Source organism: Sparus aurata, chromosome 21 (genome assembly GCF_900880675.1).
Source record: "Sparus aurata chromosome 21, fSpaAur1.1, whole genome shotgun sequence".
Classification (NCBI taxonomy): Eukaryota; Metazoa; Chordata; class Actinopteri; order Spariformes; family Sparidae; genus Sparus; species Sparus aurata.
This window is the reverse complement of record NC_044207.1, coordinates 284,590-302,271: the sequence shown is the minus strand read 5'-3', so window position 1 is coordinate 302,271 and position 17,682 is coordinate 284,590. Positions and strand designations below refer to the sequence as shown.

General features: G+C 42.4%; 1 protein-coding gene across 4 annotated transcripts in view; it reads right to left on the bottom strand.

Annotated features, from left to right (window-relative positions):
* ca8 (carbonic anhydrase VIII) overlaps nt 1–8,205 on the bottom strand; it is a 46,882-nt gene extending 38,677 nt beyond the window's left edge. For 2 of the 4 annotated variants that reach the window (XR_003982196.1, XM_030403560.1), the window contains exon 1: nt 7,789–8,204. Coding sequence is in view for 3 of the 4 variants with exons in the window: in XM_030403560.1 (XP_030259420.1) it covers nt 7,789–7,861 (73 nt within the window). In the remaining variant the exon portion in view is untranslated. Of the gene's footprint in view, nt 1–7,788 lie in introns of all 4 variants that reach the window. The other 2 variants (XM_030403559.1, XM_030403561.1) reach the window with 1 other exon arrangement.
* Between the last annotated feature and the right edge of the window lie 9,477 nt (nt 8,206–17,682).

Sequence of the window (17,682 nt, the reverse complement as noted above, 5' to 3'; positions counted from 1 at the left end):
CTTCAAAACAGCTTGAAGCAGGTCATGGCCACAGAAAGAGGGTCAGCCTGTCCGACTAAGTGTGACAGAAAATTTGAAAATGATTTTAGACCCATGTATTCTTGTAAAACAGACACTGTTATATGTTAACTTTTGACCAAACAACGGGAGGTGGAAACTGTCTTTGGTAAAGAGAGTAGTACTCTTTCTATCAATTCACCGTCTCTTGCACTGGCACAGAATGAAGAAACACAGAATGGAGAAAGTGATAATGAAAGTTTCACACTGATAAAGATTCACTCCAGCTTTTTTACTGACCACAATCACTCTAATGGCACAATGAGAACATTGTAAGACGTGTGGAGCCAAGTGTGTTCCTAAGAGGAAGGCACAAAGTGAGTATCATGTTCAGGAAAGCCCAGTACACCCATGTCCCTTCAAGAAAATGAACTTGGCTCCTTGCAGTTTGTCTTTCTACTGCAACTGAAGCAGTGACACACTCCACACTGGCTGACTATACACTCCATGGCAAATGAGGGCTGAGAGGACCAGTCACATTCCCTCTTTTGTCAGCAACTAAAGCCTTGAGAACAATTTTTACTGAAGCCAGTCAGCCACAATACACATAGAAGGGCTTCTGTGGATGCTTTTAGGGCTCTAGAAATGATTTTGGGTTGGCTACATCACATTGCTAATTAATCTGTGATACTGCCGACCAGCTGACTATCTGGCTGACTGACTCATTGCTAAATCTGCTTGCCACCATGTTGTTGTTGTGACAAAGCTGCATCACAGAAAAGCTTGATTTAATATGCTGGTGAAGTAGCTCCACCTCCAGTTTCTCTCATGGGACCCTATTTCTTAACAAAATGTGCACTGTGGTTAATGGTAACAGATAATTGATTTTTGATCCTGTTTGAATTTTGCCATGATTTAAAAATTTTTTTTTTGGTAATTTATTAGAAAAGAGTTGCAGTTTGAGGTAAAGATGACCTACCATCAAACACAATATATGTACACTACTGTTCAAAGCTTGGGGTCACTTAGAAATGTCCTTATTCTTTTAAAGAGAAGCACTGTTTTTTGAAAATGAAAATAACCTTAAATTAATCAGAAATACAGTCTAGAAATTGTTAATGTGTTAAATGACTATTCTAGCTGGATTGATTAATTTCAATTGATGATTTTTAATGGAATATTTATATAGGTGTACAGAGGCCCATTTCCAGCAACCATCACTCCTGTGTTCTAATGGTACATTGTGTTAGCTAATTGTGTTAACTTGTTAACCCTGAGTCTGTGTGAAGCATAATTCGACTAATGTCGAATTAGCCGTCTAGGAAAGCAAACTACCAATAACTTGACTGGAGGTCACAATAACACCAAACATTGAACAAACACATAAATTGAACACATTACATCAACCAGAGTTTAAAGTCCTGTGCTCAGCCGTGCTATGGTTTGCTATTTAAGCCCAGTTCAATGTTACCAGTCTTTGAAGAGAAGGTGCTGGTGGTTGCAGGAGAAAGTTGGGGCTCCAGTGTTGAACAAAGCTGTTCTTGCTGTACAAGGTTTGATGAAAGGCGGCAGAGGAGGAAACTAGTCGCTCCTTTCCTTTGTAAGGATAGCAGCTCGGTGCTAACCTGCTTGGTGTTCCTCAGCTCCTCAGATTGGCAGGACTTCGTGTCGCTGCAGTGAGGAGAAGTTCTTTGAGCCTGCTGCCAATGCAGCTTGCAGCTCTCCACAGCTTGTTGGGCCCAGAAGAAGGGATCTTGAAGTCAGGCAGCCCTGTGGGGGGAGGTGGAGCGGAGCCCTTGAAGATCCGAAGTTGAAGTAGAGGGGAAAGGAGTAGAGGGTCTGCCCGGGACTCCTAGTGCCATGTTCCCCCCTCAAGCCCCAGCCTTCTCCTCCGTAAACTGTCCTAACTTCATCCCAGCTTCTGGAATCCACATTTGGGTTCCTCTACTCCATACCACAGAGTGTAACAGAATAATCTGTCCAAGAATTGGACCCAGCCGACCCAGAGGCTCTACACCAGGCTCTGAGCACTCAAGGCATCACATGGTCCAACATGAACACATGCTTTGGGAAGTAATGGAATCCCTTCAAGGCCTATGTACGAGTGTCTCTCAACTTGGCACCCAACTCAACCAGCTGGTTCTGCAATCAGGTCCACCAATCTCTCCACAAACCTACAACTGTGAGTGAAGGCAGGAACACACTGGCCCATCTGTTGGCCGTCTGAAGCATTTGGGAAGACTTGGACGAATTCGGGAGCAAATCTGTTCGGCGTGTTCAGCTGCATTGGAAGCTTTTGGAGCCGTGCGGACGTTGTCTGCTCCGATTCAACATGCGAAGTCTGAGAAGGTTGGCTGTCGGAGGATTGGGTGCCATCGGATACTCTAATTGGTTGTCTGTTCCATGACCATTCTGATTGGCGGTGTGCTAGCAAATCAGCGTAGTGTGTGGGAGGGGCGGAACAAACCCACTTTTTCCCTCCTGCGACATCTTCGTATAATAACAAGCCTGGAGCAGACAACGCGACCATCAGCTCAGCCATAATGATCTTTCAAGTAATGCCAAGTATTTTATTCCACAAACGTTTTCTCAGGTCAAACGAATACTGAGCCAATACTGTGTGTGCTTTGTTTTTTCAGATAATCTACGGTCTGCTCACCGTTCCGTCATTTCCTGTCTTCATGTTTTGGAGTACTGGCATGAGACTAGCGCCACCTGATGTTAAGGAGGCCTTATTGCGTCTTGTGCAAGCGCAGAACATACGCGCTGCTGTATAGTTGGCAGTTGCCGAGGCGGTCTGCTTCAATGCAACTTTTCTGCAGAATGGCTCAGACGGGAGGCAACGGAGTGGTCGGATAAAGGCAGTTGGCCATTGGTTTGAGTTTGGGCGGTGTGTGGGGGCCTTACACTGCATGAAAAGTGGGATTTTCATCCCTGTAAGCAGCCGGAAATCTCACTAATTTTCAGCAGTTAATGACAATTTACAGCCTGTGAACGTCGCGTTCGTCTGTGCCACATATTGACGGAAATGAACCATGACATATGTCGAGCTCACGGAGGTGCTAATGGATCTAATTAGCATATGAATAGCAGCAAAACCACGCCTGGCCAGATAATGTGTGGTCTGGCTTGAATTTCCTCACTCAGTTTTGGATGAAACCACTACTTTTAAACAAGAAGGTCACCTGTGATTGGTTGGCAGATCTGTCACTATTGGTCGCCCTGGGTCATTATAAATGTAAACCTCAATGATAAAATGGCAGGCAGCTAGTCGCTTAAAAGCTTTACGACAGAGTTCACAGTCAATGGCAGATGGCCCAATTGACTTTTGTATTTCTGAACATCTTAAAGACAGGCTCACCACCAGAGACCAGCCAGCCTCTCTTGAGGAATTAATTTCCATAGCTATTTGTCAAGAAAACATTTGAGAGACACAGAAGGGTTGTCCTAGCAGCAGAGTAGCTAGCCCCTGCCCTAGCCAACCTTCGCCAGCTATCTACCGTACCGTGGCGGACTCAAAATGGAACCGGTGGAGTTTGCCAGACGGCGGAGCAAAACTGGATCGGAGCCGTAACGCAGCGGACACGTATCCAGTGGAAATTTGGGGTTACAGCCAATTTCCACTGGATACATGTCCGCTGCGTTCCGTCTCCGCCACGCCAGCAGAGCTGATAGGTTTCACATTAGTCTATGTGTTAATCTCCACCAGGTCCGCTGCGCTGCATATCTGCTCCGTCCCAGCCCTGGCAGTCCGGAGCCCTCCAGAACAGATGCGCAGGACTGCTATTTCTGGCGGATGCCGGAGCACGACGCAGCAATTCAGCCAAATTGCAACAACAGTATAACATCCGGTAACTTTTCAAAATAAAACACTCCATGTTGACACCAGCACAAAAATCTCAAAAAAGAGACAAACACAAGTTCTTCTGCTAACATACGAGTGGAAGACGGCATTAAAGACACTTAGAGTACTTGGTAAGACCTTTCGGACTAACCAACACCCCCGTCCTCATCAATGACATTTTCCATGCGTTGTTAAACCACTTTGTGTTCCTGTATTTGGACGACATCCTATTCCTCTCTCGCTCCTGGGAGGAATATGCTGAACAGGTGCGGCTGGTCCTGCGGAGACTGTTTGAAAACAATCAGGCCCAGCGGTCCCTCTTCCTGAGCATGTTCCTTTCTCTCTCCTTTCACCCTGGACCCTACGGGAAGCCCGAAATTTTGCTGGCTTGGCGAAAAATGTCAAAGAGTTTGTGCCAGCCTTTTCAGTCTGTATTGTGGCAAGGCCTCCCACCATCTGGTCTTCTTCATTCTCTACCTGTGTCTAGTCACCCCTGGTCCCATATCACCATGAACTTCATCATTGGCCTGCCTTTCCAGTTGGTTCATTTGTGCCACTAAACAAACTGACAGTTACCATCTTGTTGCTGCTTACATACACTCTGATGCAGTTTCAAAACATGCACTACATGTTTATGCATATGTCTATATTAATAACTGTATGTACTGTCAACATGAAGGTGTTAGCAAAGTTTAATTTTGTTGTACCACCCTGTGTTGTATGATGATGAATAAAGTACCTTGTATGTTTTTTGATAGGCTGTGCGGTCTTTTGGAAGAATTATAACTTGTTTCATTGGGGTTAATGGCTTTTAAACTTTTGTTCAATTTAGAAGCAAGTACTTCCAGTTAGAGCTGTGCGATATTAAGCTATATATCTTAGTGCGATATAAAAATGTCTACCGTAGGATATAACCTTCTGTTGTTTATATCGTCATTTTAACATGTAGGCTACTTGTTTAGCACTGTTGCTACACTAACCTTAACATACACTACGGTTGTGATTTATGTAAAGCACAACTCAACGTCGGAATGACCGATGGATATCCAAATTTTGAGTTCAAAACAAGTTCATTGAATGAAGGCGAATGTAACTGCAGCAACGCTTCTGCTTTGTGGTCGCATTTTTATGTCACCCGCTAGGACTCGTTTACGCACCGGTCGCTCGGGAGTAATCAGAGGCAAAGCAGCATGGCGGAGACGGAGGAGAGCGCAATGGAAGACGAAAATAACATTACTTTTAACGTTACATCAGACCGGATACAGAAGCAGGACCCCAAGAAGCCGAGTCGAAATGGGGGAACCGGAATTCCATCGTTTGGCTTTGGTTTGGGTTTAAAAAGTCATACACCGACCAAACAACGTAAATCTGCAAAACATGCCACCAACAAGTTGTTACAAGCAATTCGAACACATCTTATCTTTTCTACCACTTAAAGACACGACATGAAAAACAGTACAGAGACAGTGAGAAGATACAACAAAGCACTAACGTTACCTCAAAACCACAAAGTGATGGAGAGAAAGAAAACACAGCAAACGAGCCTGAAAGCTTGGAATACTTTTTGTTTACAAATTCTTATTTGTTTTGACAGTCCTGCAAAAAGTCATGGATAAAAGGAGAGAATGCCATTCATTTGCCTTTCATTCACATAGTTATCAAAAGTAGTGCTGAGATGTGATTGAATTTTATATATATATATACAGTATATATATATATATATAAAATTTTATATCTTGATATAGCTAATTTTATATTCCAATAACGATATATATCCCGATATAGTATTTAAACATATACACACACACATATATATATATATATATACAAACACACACACACACACATATATATATATATATATATATATATATCAAGATATAAAATTTGGTTCATATCGCACAGCGCTACTTCCAGTAGAGTTAATTAAAACATTATATACTTATAACATAACAAGTGTCCTGCAGAAAGTCTAAATTGTTGTTTGATCTTGATGATGGCATGTCAAGAGTGACCAGTTAAAAGACTTTGGCAGTTTAAACATTATCTGTGCCAATGGGACATCCAATTACATTTTTCTCTGCTTCTGAAAACACCACTTTTTGGACATATTGTTTTCTACAAGACACAAATAGTATTCACAAGCCATACATTAGTGTCTAATTCATGTTTACATGGTATCACACACTTACGGTAAGAGTTTTACTGTTCAGTATCAAAGTACATCCCTCGGTGCTCAGTATAGGCGGCATTAAAAGAAGAGAGAGTGAAACAACAAATACTAAATGAACTCATTATGTCATAACCTCATCACATACTGTAACAATGACAGTGAATTTGAATATATCCACAAATGAGTTTTCCTCTGTTACTATAAGTATTATTCTTTAAAAGAATATTTAAAATGGCTGTACAGAGTAGAAAGATACCAGCAGCCCCTCCTTCTGTGCAACTTACTCAATAGTGTCTTTTATAGTTGTCTTATAGAGTTGTGATTGCATTATGGAAAGAGTAGGATTCACGGAAAACTATAGGCCGCTGCTGCATCTACTGTATTTGACCATTCTTTTTAAATTACTGTGAATCGCCCAGATATATAGAAGCACCATTTTTAATTGCTGGAGTACCACCCTTCCCCATTTCACCACAGATTAAGTGGTTTAATCAAAAAAAAATATGCAAAACTGTCAACATCAAAATGAATATCAAATTGATATAATTTAAACCTTTTTTTATAAAGCTAACATCTTCAGTGTAGCGGCTTTGCTAAAAGTGTTAGTTCTCACCCAATATTAAGTGGGTGTACAAACAAGACTGCACATCAAGGGAGAAAATAACGTCTTATAAACTCAATTTCATCTCTCGGGCTCCCAGCGACTTGGATTATGCTGGATGAGCTGTAAAGAGACATTTTATGTTTCAGTTAGTTCAGTACGTTTTGATACAAATCCCTCTACTTCAGTTGTTTAGGAATATGCTGCAATGCTATAAAGCTCCAGAACCACAAAGCATCAGCATGGGGTGAATAGATAATGACTAAATTTTCATTTTCAGGTGAACTGTTTCTTAAAGGTCCTTGTAATAAGCATTAGTTAACTGTAACAATGCCCTTTTAGGTCCTTATAATATGATTATCAACATTACTGAGACTGTATACATGTTAACAATAGCATGATAAACATATTTATTGGTTAGATTGGTTAGATGAAAAGACATTTATCAGCATTTACAACAAACTTATCAGTTTAAAGACTGATTAAGACCGTAAAAAAAGGCCTTATGTGTTTCTTGTTGTTGTTTATTGTTCATCTTAGTATTGCTGATGTATTGAGTTAAACTAACCAATGCTTAACTTTTACTAAGCTTTCTTTGTTGCTATATTTTTAGATTAACACATATCTATATGCATTTAGTCATTACTTAAGGTAAACAAAAGCCCTTATGACATTGTTAAACCATATAAGAAACTGTTGACAGGTGTGTGTGTATATATATATGTATATATTTATATATATATATATATATATATATATATATATATATATATATATATATATATATATATAGTCGTATTAATGTAAATAAGCAGCTTACAAGGCATTTATAAGGGCATTTTTACCAGCCAGCCATTTAAAAACTTTAATTAATAAGAAACCTAGATGTTTTTGACTAATCTGCAAGAGATGTGAGCAAAGAAAGCTACTATTGTTTAAAAAAACATATGCATTTTTTCCATTTGTGATAGGCAGATTTACTATTTTTACTGTGTATCAATGAATAAATAAAAACAGGTTTAACAATATGTGTAAACAATGAAAAAAACTCCATTCATAAAATGAACAGGCTATCACTTTGACTAAAGACTAAACAGTGCACAAAGTTTTGGATTCAGATCAATTTAAACTGTTTAAACCAGCTACCATACATACTGATAAACACCAGTTTACCTTCCTCATAGCCCCAGTCCAGCTCATCCTTCCCCGGGATATAATCCGACTCCTCATTCACATTATCAGCCATGGTGCTTGGCAGTCTGCTCACTGTGGGTAGGAAACCAGTCTGTCCTCCCAGTACACTCCCAGTCACACTGGTTTTGTCTGTTCACTTGGGCACAAACTGAAGTCTCTGCAGTCTGCTGGGTTGACTACCAGCTGAGCAACAACTCACTCAGCCTTCACTTTCTTCTTTAAGTATTTTTCTTTTCTTTACCTTCTCCCTGTCTTTTTTCTCTCTTTCTCTCTGTTTCTATTTCTTCCCGTCTTCTTTTATGTCCTCTCTTGCTCCTGTCTTCTTACAGCTACTGTCTGATGAGTGTGGAGCTCTCTGCCTCGCTTTGTTTCCCTTTACTCTGTTGCTCCTCCTCTTCCTCTCTCTCTGCTTCACTGTTACGTCTCTCCACCTCTCTCTCTCTCTCTCTCTCTCTCTCTCTCTCTGTCCACAGACTGCAGGTGTGCTCGCTTACCTCAGCTACAGATACATAATTCATGTATAAAAATTTCTCATCCACCTTACCATTGACATCCATTCATTCATGTTCACTGACTCACCATAAACTTTACAGTGTAGAAGCTTTAATAATGTTTTCTATCTTATATCTTTGCCTTTCTAGGTTGCAGGTTCTCGACTTGTATGTTCATTTCTGTTCAACTTTCTGCTGCTGCGGGCACCCTGCTGGTATTGTGTATGTGTGTGTTGAAATGTCAGCAGGAACGTCATGCTGGTGTTTCTGTTGGAGGCCACAGAGCCAGCCTTGGCTAAAGGAAACAGCACCGGTTGAGAAAACAGGCAGAGCAGCAGGACAAAGAGAGTGAAAGCCAAATGGTTCTCCAGCCTTGATGACTTCAAGATGGAAAGAAAAACTCTGAATCACTGGATACTGAAACAGTTCAACACACCAACATTTGGCACAGGTTCTCATGAGGCTCAGTGGTCAGACCCTGAAGCTATTTAAAGGGGATTGTTACACTTAAGAGTTCTTGAAATTCCATTGTGTTAATCCAAAAAGATAGTTGGACAAGATGTATTTTGTTATTTGGGTTTTTGGTGCAAAAAGTCAAGAGCGATTAATAGTTCATGGTCCCTGTCCTTCCTGTCTTAATTTATTTCTTTGTTAATTCCTATCCTCCAGGCTGCTAATGTTAATTGCCCCACTTTCCTTATCAGGATATTGGCCTTGGAGCCATCTGAATACAGGCGAGCTCCCCTGTGTCCACACTGAGGACCTGAAAGCAGAACATTGCCTGCAGATCATACGCCCAGGGATTGGAGCGCCTGGGACCCCTAATTTGTGCAAGTGTCACCCATTTCAAAGATGGGTGATAAATAACATGTATGAATGAAGTATTTGCTCAGTGGGCACCAGCAGAGGGTGGCCAGCGTGTGACTTAAGGTCACCTGAAGTCCCATCTCAGAACAGATTAGCTATTATCCAACAACGATTTAGCCTGTAGGGCTCAACAGCCCATTTTTCGGGGCTTTAAGTGTAGTCAGTGGATATCCAGATAACAGATATCTGGGTAAGGACTTCCATTTCTGTGCACCGGAGATTGTGAACAGTCTGGTTAGCTAATTGAGATGGGAAATCTGCATATGCAGATGGTTTAGAGATTTTCCTAGCTCCAACGTCTTCTACCTCCTTAATATCCACAGAGACTACTTGAATTAACCTGAATTAACTCTCGCGGATAATCAACTCTACTCTATACCCTTGCCTACCTATGCAGATATCTGTTTATAGAGATTACGTCAAGTCAAACAATTACTAGTTAGTTGACTGTGGGAAGGCTAGCAAACTTAAAGTCCTCAAACTCCACATGAATACATGGTCAAAGAGAATGAGCCACAAAGGCATTTTCAAGCAAGTCAAGTTAGAAACTGACAAGCCTGCCATCTCCCAAGCCTCAAGTGCTGTTGAGTCTAAACAGGTCTCAGTGATCAGTGACCTGATGTGTCATGCTACATGATCAGTGATTGACACTGTTGGGCAAGTTACTAAAACGCAGTAATAAAGTAAAGAGTTACATTACCTGTTACTTTCATCAATCAGTCCAGCTCTGTCTGATTCTACTATTCCCATAATGCCATATGGAAGGATTCTCTGAGCACACCTCCAAATGACCATGCAGCAACTAATGTTAGCTTAGCCACAGTGACTGCACACAGCACTCAGAAAATAAAAGTAACACACGTCTAGCTCAAAACAAAACTAGGTGACTTTATGAATGTAGGTGTAGCACGCCAGTGAGGAGCACACAACACTTACATTTAGGACATTCATCAGATGCTTTTGTCCAAAGCGACTTACAGTATTTCATACATACATTCATGCACTGATGGTGGTGGCTGCCATGCAAGGTGCTGACCAGCACATCAGGAGCAGTTTGGGGTTCAATATCTTGCCCAAGGACACTTTAACATGCAGACCATGGGAATCGAACCAGCAACCTTCCAATAACAAGACACTTCCTCTACTGAGCCACAGCCCCATACGACATTTTAGATTTACCAGGAGTCCTATTTCTTCTCTTTTGATAAAAGGCCAACACCCCTCCCCCACCTCAAGCCCCTGTGCAAGGCTCATTTATCACAGCCCAGTTTGTGCATAAAGGCAGCTCCATAAGACAGTCAACAAGCCAATCCCCAAATATCAAGACAATTCTATGTTACTTACTGGGATTAGTAAATGTGAAGTTATTACTGAATTTCAAATTGTAATCTGAAAAAAGTACTCTGACATGTGACGGAGAAATGTGTTATTGCCAAACTCTGGTGACTGATGAGGCACTGTTTAAATCGAAGCCCTCACTATACCGTACATCAGCTGAAGACCAAGAGCCTTCTGGCTAGCTCATTGACATATTTCCAGCCATGTCTATTGATGGGCACTGTCTTTGTTGTCCTTTGTTTGGACACACCTCCAAAATATAGCACTTTGCTTCTCTCTTCAGGAAGTGTTCAGCCACTACAGCTTAGCTGCTGAAGCAGGTTAACTGACCTGTGGTTATACGTTGTTGTGTTTTTGTACTTACTACCAATGTTGCAATAATTTATTACACTCACTAGTCACTGTAATTCACTGCAGTCTGCTGGGTTGACTCCCAGCTGAGCAACAACTCACTCAGCCTTCACTTTCTTCTTTAAGTATTTGTCTTCTTACAGCTGAGTGTGGAGCTCTCCGCCTCGCTTTGTTTCCCTTTACTCTGTTGCTCCTTCTCTAACTCTCTCTCTGCTTTATTGTTACCTCTCTCCACCTCTTTCTCTCTCTCTCTCTCTCTCTCTCTCTCTCAATTCAATTCAATTCAATTTTCAATTTCAATTCAAATTTGCTTTATTGGCATGAATGTTACGAGAACTATGTTGCCAAAGCATCAAGAATCAATTTAACAAAGCAAAAAATACAATTCGTAGGTTAAAATACAAATAAATGAAATGAAACTTAAAAAATAAAGAGAATAATGTGTGTGTGGAAGGATTAATAAGATTGGGTATCATTAGGCAATTACAAGTTGTCATACACAATGAAAAAACATATATACACATATAGTTCATATTAAATGATAATAATAATAATAAAAACAATAATATTATACTATAGCAATAATGGCAGAGTGTTACATATTGTGCAACTAATTTTAATTTATAAATTAGCTCTCTCTCTCTCTCTCTCTCTCTCCCTCCCTCTCTCTCTCTCTCCCTCTCCCTCTCTCCCTCTCTCTCTCTCTCTCCCTCTCTCTCTCCCTCTCTCTCTCTCTCTCTCTCTCCCTCTCTCCCTCTCTCTCTCTCTCTCTCTCTCTCCCTTTCTCTCTCTCTCTCTCTCTATCTCTCTCTCCCTCTTTCTCTCTCTCTCTCTCTCTCAATTTCAATTCAAAGAGCTTTATTGGCATGAGGAAACACCGTACATATTGCCAAAGCAAGCATTTGGAATTCAAAATAATAATAACAATAAAGGAGAACAATATTTACAATAAATGAGTTATACTGTATGTATAATATGTATTACTTTATGATTGACTCAATCACAGTCATAGTCACATCATGACTGTAATAACAAAAATAAGAAAACAACAAACAAACAAACAAACAAAAAAAATGATTGTCACTTCCTGTCTCTCAGTCTATGGCAGGCACAAAGACTGTGGAAGTGTGTGTGTGTGTTTGTGTGTGTGTGTGTGTGCGTGCGTGTGCGTGCGTGTGTGTGTGGGTGAGTGTAAGTGTGTGTGTGTGTGTGCGTGTGTGTGTGAGTGTGTGGTGGTGTTCGTGTGTGTGTTGGTGTTGGTGTGTGTGGGGAGGGGGGGGGGGGGGGGGAGTGTAGTTGAGGTGCTGCTGTAGACCTTCTTTGGTTGGTGACAGCAACACCAGGTCATCTGCGTACAGGAGACCCTTAACTTCTGTGCCATTCAGATTGAGACCAGGTGACGTGGACTGATCTAATTGACATGCAAATTCATTGATGTATAAATTGAACAGGATTGCACTGAGGTTGCATCCCTGCCTCACCCCACGACCTTGGGGAAAGAAGGCTGTTTGTTTGTCTCCTATTTTAACTGCACATTTACTGTTTGTGTACATAGATTTTATTACATCATATGTTTTTCCTCCAATGCCACTGTTGAGCAGTCTGTAGAAAAGACCCTCATGCCAGATGGAATCAAAGGCCTTTGTGAAGTCAACAAAACATGCGTAGGCCTTTCCTTTCTTCTTGTCTAATTCTTGCTCAATCAGGGTGTGGAGGGTATAGATGTGGTCTGTTGTCCGAAAATTTGGTAAGAATCCAATCTGGCATTTATTCAAAACATTTTGGTCATTGATAAAACTGATAAGTCTTTTATTAATAATGTTGCAAAAGGTTTTTCCCAGGTTACTATTTACACAGATTCCACGGTAATTATCAGGGTCATATTTATCTCCATTTTTATAAAGTGGTGTTATTAAACCTTTATTCCATATGTCAGGAAAAGTGCCGACTGCTAGAATTATATTAAAAAGTTTGAGTATAGCCAATTTTAATTTATGATCAGAATATTTGATTATTTCATTTAGGATGCTGTCGACTCCACAGGCCTTTTTAGCTTTCAGGGATTGGATGCTTTCCGTCAGTTCCTGCTCTGTTATTGAAGCATCTAGAGGGTTCTGGTTGTCTTTAATGACTAATTCTAAAGTTTTCCACTTGGCGTGTGTTTTGTTTTGGTCACTGTTCTTTGCAAAATTGCTGTATAATTCAGTAAAATAATTCATCCAAATGCTGCCATTTTGTATTGCCAATTGATCTTGTTGTGTTTTGTTTAGGGTGTTCCACTTCTGCCAGAACTGGTTTGACTCTAAAGATTCTTCTATTTCAGAGAGCTGGGTTCTGCTGTGTTGGTCTTTCTTAGCTCTCAGTGTGTGTTTGTATTGTTTTAAGGTGTCGTAGTAACAAAGGCGTATATTTTGGTTATTTGGGTCTCTATGTTTTTCGTTTGATAACTTTCTTAAAGTTTTCCTTATATTTTTGCAGTCGTTGTCAAACCATTTGTTATTGTGTGTCTGTTTTGGTTTATGATTAGATGTTTTCAAGTTTGATAACTTTCCCAATTTATCAAAAATTGCGTTAATTTTGCCCACAGCAGTGTTTACACCATCATTATTATGGGGAAATATTTCAGAAAGAAATAAATCGATTGAATATTGGATTTTGGAATTTTCAAATGCCTTTTGGTAGCTCTCCATGCTGTCTGATTTCCATCTGTATGAATGTGTGGTGTTGTACAGTTCATTGGGTTTAGAGGCCTCATAGTTATTGTGTTCCCTCTTCAGATAGACTGTGATCTTGCTGTGGTCCGAGAGGGGTGTGAGTGGGTTGACTGTGAAAGCTCTGAGAGACATTGGGTCCAGATCTGTTATTGCATAGTCAACCGTACTACTGCCAAGTGCTGAACTAAATGTGTAACGGCCCAGAGAATCTCCTCGTAACCTACCATTGACTATATACAGACCCAGCGTGCGGCAGAGCTGCAAAAGCTGGGTACCGCTTGTGTTGGTAATTTTATCAAAATTGTGTCTTGGGGGGAGTTTGGGGAGAGGAAAGCAGGTTTCTCCAGGTAGGCCTGAGTGCTGATCTCCCTGGATGTTTATAGTGTCAGCTTTCTCTCCAGTTCTAGCATTCAGGTCCCCACAGACTAGCACATTTCCTAAAGTTTTAAATTGGTTTATTTACCCCTCTAGAGTGGAAAAAATATCTTCGTTGTAGTAGGGAGATTCTGAGGGGGGTATGTAAATAGCACATAGGTAGACATGTTGGTCTGCACATATTATTTCTTTGTTAATTTTCAGCCAAATATGGGATTCTAATTTTTTGATAATTTCAATTGAGTGGGTTAGTTCTTAGGAAACCGGTGGATTGCCTACTCCAGGTGGGGAATGTGTCCTTGCCCCAAGTGAAGGAGTTCAAGTACCTCGGGGTTTTGTTCACGAGTGAGGGGATGATGGGGCGTGAGATTGACAGGAGAGTCGGAGCAGCGGGTGCGGTGTTGCATGCGCTTCACCGCACGGTTGTGACGAAAAGGGAGCTGAGCCGAAAGGCAAAGCTCTCGATCTACCGGTCAATCATCGTCCCTACCCTCACCTATGGTCATGAGCGATGGGTCATGATCGAAAGAATGAGATCGCGGGTACAAGCGGCCGAAATGGGTTTTCTTCGCAGGGTGGCTGGGGTCTCCCTTAGAGATAGGGTAAGAAGCTCAGCCATCCGGGAGGGACTCGGAGTAGAGCCGCTGCTCCTCTGCGTGGAAAGGAGCCAGTTGAGGTGGTTCGGGCATCTGATGAGGATGCCACCAGGGCGCCTTCCTAGGGAGGTGTTCCTGGCACGTCCAACTGGGAGGAGACCTATTGGTAGACCCAGGACCAGGTGGAGGGATTATATCTCTTCTCTGGCCTGGGAGCGCCTGGGGATTCCCCAGTCAGAGTTAGCCAATGTGGCCGGGGAAAGGGATGTCTGGGACTCGCTACTGAAGCTGCTGCCCCCGCGACCCGATTCTGGATAAGCGGTTGACAATGGAGCTGGCTGTACTGCTGGAAGTAGGCGGGGGGGAGGGGGTCTAGGTTGTGGGGGCCTGTGTTGACTTGGTTGCGGGGTGTGTTGGTGATGGTGGTGATCGTGCGGAGGCCGGAGTGTTCTGGGTATCCTTGCTGCTAGTCTGGGCTGGTGGTGTCTAGGAGCTATGGGAGGTCTTGGAGGTCTAGAAGGTCTGGGTGGGGTCTGTGCTGGCCGATTGCTACTCTGAGCGGTGGTGAGGTTCCTGCTGAAGGCGATGTCCTTCAGGGTCTTGGCCAGGATGGGGACTGCTTCTCTGTATAGGTGTACGTGGTCATACAGGCAGTCTGGACCTAGTGTTGGGTGGTGAGCCAGGAACACGTTGGGTTTTAGGGCACAGTCCCTGGAGATGCTGGCGTTCACCCTGTGTATGGTGTGGGGGTGGAAGTCTCTTCTTGGCAGGAGGGTGGAGATGATGATTTTGCTGGTTGGGAAGGTGGTGGAGGCTTTTTCAATAATTCTCCTGAGTGAGTCTGCCACTCTCTCCTGTTGGGACCTTAGGTCGTTGGTGCCTGTGTGGATGATTATGTGGCTGGGGGATCCCAGCTCAGCCACAGTCAAGAGCTCCAGGGCTCTCTGGGTGTTAGGGCACCAGATCTTCTCGACTCTGTGTCTTGGGAAAAGAGTCTGTTCATCTAGAAACTTCCCGTTGGAGTCCATGAGCAGGATGATTTCAGCCCTTCTGCCTCTGTGTGCCTGTGCAGTCTCAGTGGAGTGTGGAGTTGAATCCACTGGTGCTGGGGTGTGAGCATGGCTGTGGCTGGATGCTGAAGCTTGTTGAGGTAGGTGGGGTGAGCTCCCAGGGGTAGGGCTGTGCGGAGGCTGAGCAGGTGCAGGGCTGGTTTGGGTGGGGATGGTCTGGCTCTGAGGGGTGGCTGTGGGTAGACAGCATTGTGTTCTCAGGCTCTCCTGTAGACTGAGCAGAGTTCTGTCCCTCTCCAGCAGCTCTTCTCTTAGTGCTGCTATCTCTGCCCTACAGCTGTCTCTGTCGCTTCTCAGTTGCTTCACCTCCTCACTGAGGTAGTCCAGCTGTCTGTTATGACTGGCTCTGTCCTGATGAAACTCTCTCAACCGAGCGTTGAGTATGTCCTCCTGTTCTCTCCTGAAGATGGTCAGGGTATCCTGGAAGGAGGGAGAGTTAGGCTGCTGTTGGTCCAGCTGCTCCCTGAGCTGTACCAGCTCTATCTCCATCTGGGAGAACTGTTCCCTCATGATGTTCAGAGCCTCTGGGTGCTCCAGTAGGGGAGGGTCAGTGTCGGCATCTGCAGGCTCTCTGTCAGACGTGGGGAAAGAGATGGAGGTTTTGCTTCCATGGGTTGGTGGGGTATTTGTAAGACGTTCCTTCTCCTTTTGAGCCCTGAGTTTCATAGCGGGGAAGACATCTTCAAACTTTGCCAGGTGTCCTTGTACCATGGCAGTTCCATTTTTAAACAGGTTGACTGTCATGATGGTGTTGTCTGGGTCATTTTCCTCAAACACACTTATCTTCCATCCATTGCAGATCCCTGTTCTTTTTACTGAGGAGAAGTGGGAGCTGATGACATCTAGCCAGGCATAAGCTTCATCAGTGTAGAAGATTAGATTACATGCCCTCCCATCTTTATACAGGTCAAGAAAGAGTGTTTCTGGTCTTTCCCGGAGGACTTGTTGTTTATATTTGCTTCTTGCAGTCTTGCTTTTTACAGCTGGGGGATATTCTGTTGTCTCAGAGCAGGTAGACATCATGATACAGCAGTTAACACTCTGAGGTCTGTGAGTTTTTGAACAGGAAAGTTCTGTTGCTACTGCTGCAGGGAGATGCCACTGATGCCGTTGCTAGGCAACCGTCCAACTCTTATTTAGCTAGTGGAAGCTAGTTAGCTGTTAGCTTTAATATTTCAGTTGGGATTCTATTTGTAATTAATTTATAATTTAAAGTGTTAAAACTTACTGTCAGTGTCCAGTAGTTTTCAGTTAGTCTTCTTGTTTGTTTAGTTGAGTCCTCCTCTGTCCTCCTCTGTCTTCTTCTTTTCTTTTCTTCTAGTTGTTTTGATTGCTTAGGTTAGCAACATTGTATTCAACCAGCTAAAAGTCTTGATCTTTGTCTTGATCTTTGTCTCCAGGGTCCTGTTCCAGCTGTTTTTCCTCTTTTTCTCCTCTTTCTCCTCTCTGGCTTGTTCTGTCGACTTCTGTATTCAAGTTCTTCACTATTTTTCAGTGTTTATCTCATTTCTGAACAAAAAACGAAAATATTGTTCAGGAGCTACTCTTAAGCATGTCTGCTCAGTTCGTTACCGTGGTAACTCATTCTCTCTTTCTCTCTCTCTCTCTCTCTGTCCACAGACTGCAGGTCACCAGTGATGATGAGAGCTGCAGCCAAAGTCTGAGCTTGATTACATGTGGGCTATATCTTCACTAGAAATAGTCTGTGAAGTCCCCGGGCAGCGCTCACATTAAAACAGTGTTTATTTTTCTTACTAATTTATGTGTTGTGAGGGCTTTTTTTATGGGTTTCACAGAATCTACAGCAAAATGAGAACACACTAATGATCACTGCAACACCAAGTTTTCAGAGTTATTAACGACCCCTATACATGATCTGATAATGTGACCTGGGTAAAACATATTATAATGTGTCCATGACATGATCCATTTCAGAATCGCCTTTATGTTATATAAACATATATATGTCATTTTTCACAAGACCATTTCTTCTGTGTACTGGTTGACATGTTATTGTGTGAACATCCTGTATATCATCCTTATCATGAGAAGTAGGTAATTACTTGTTATT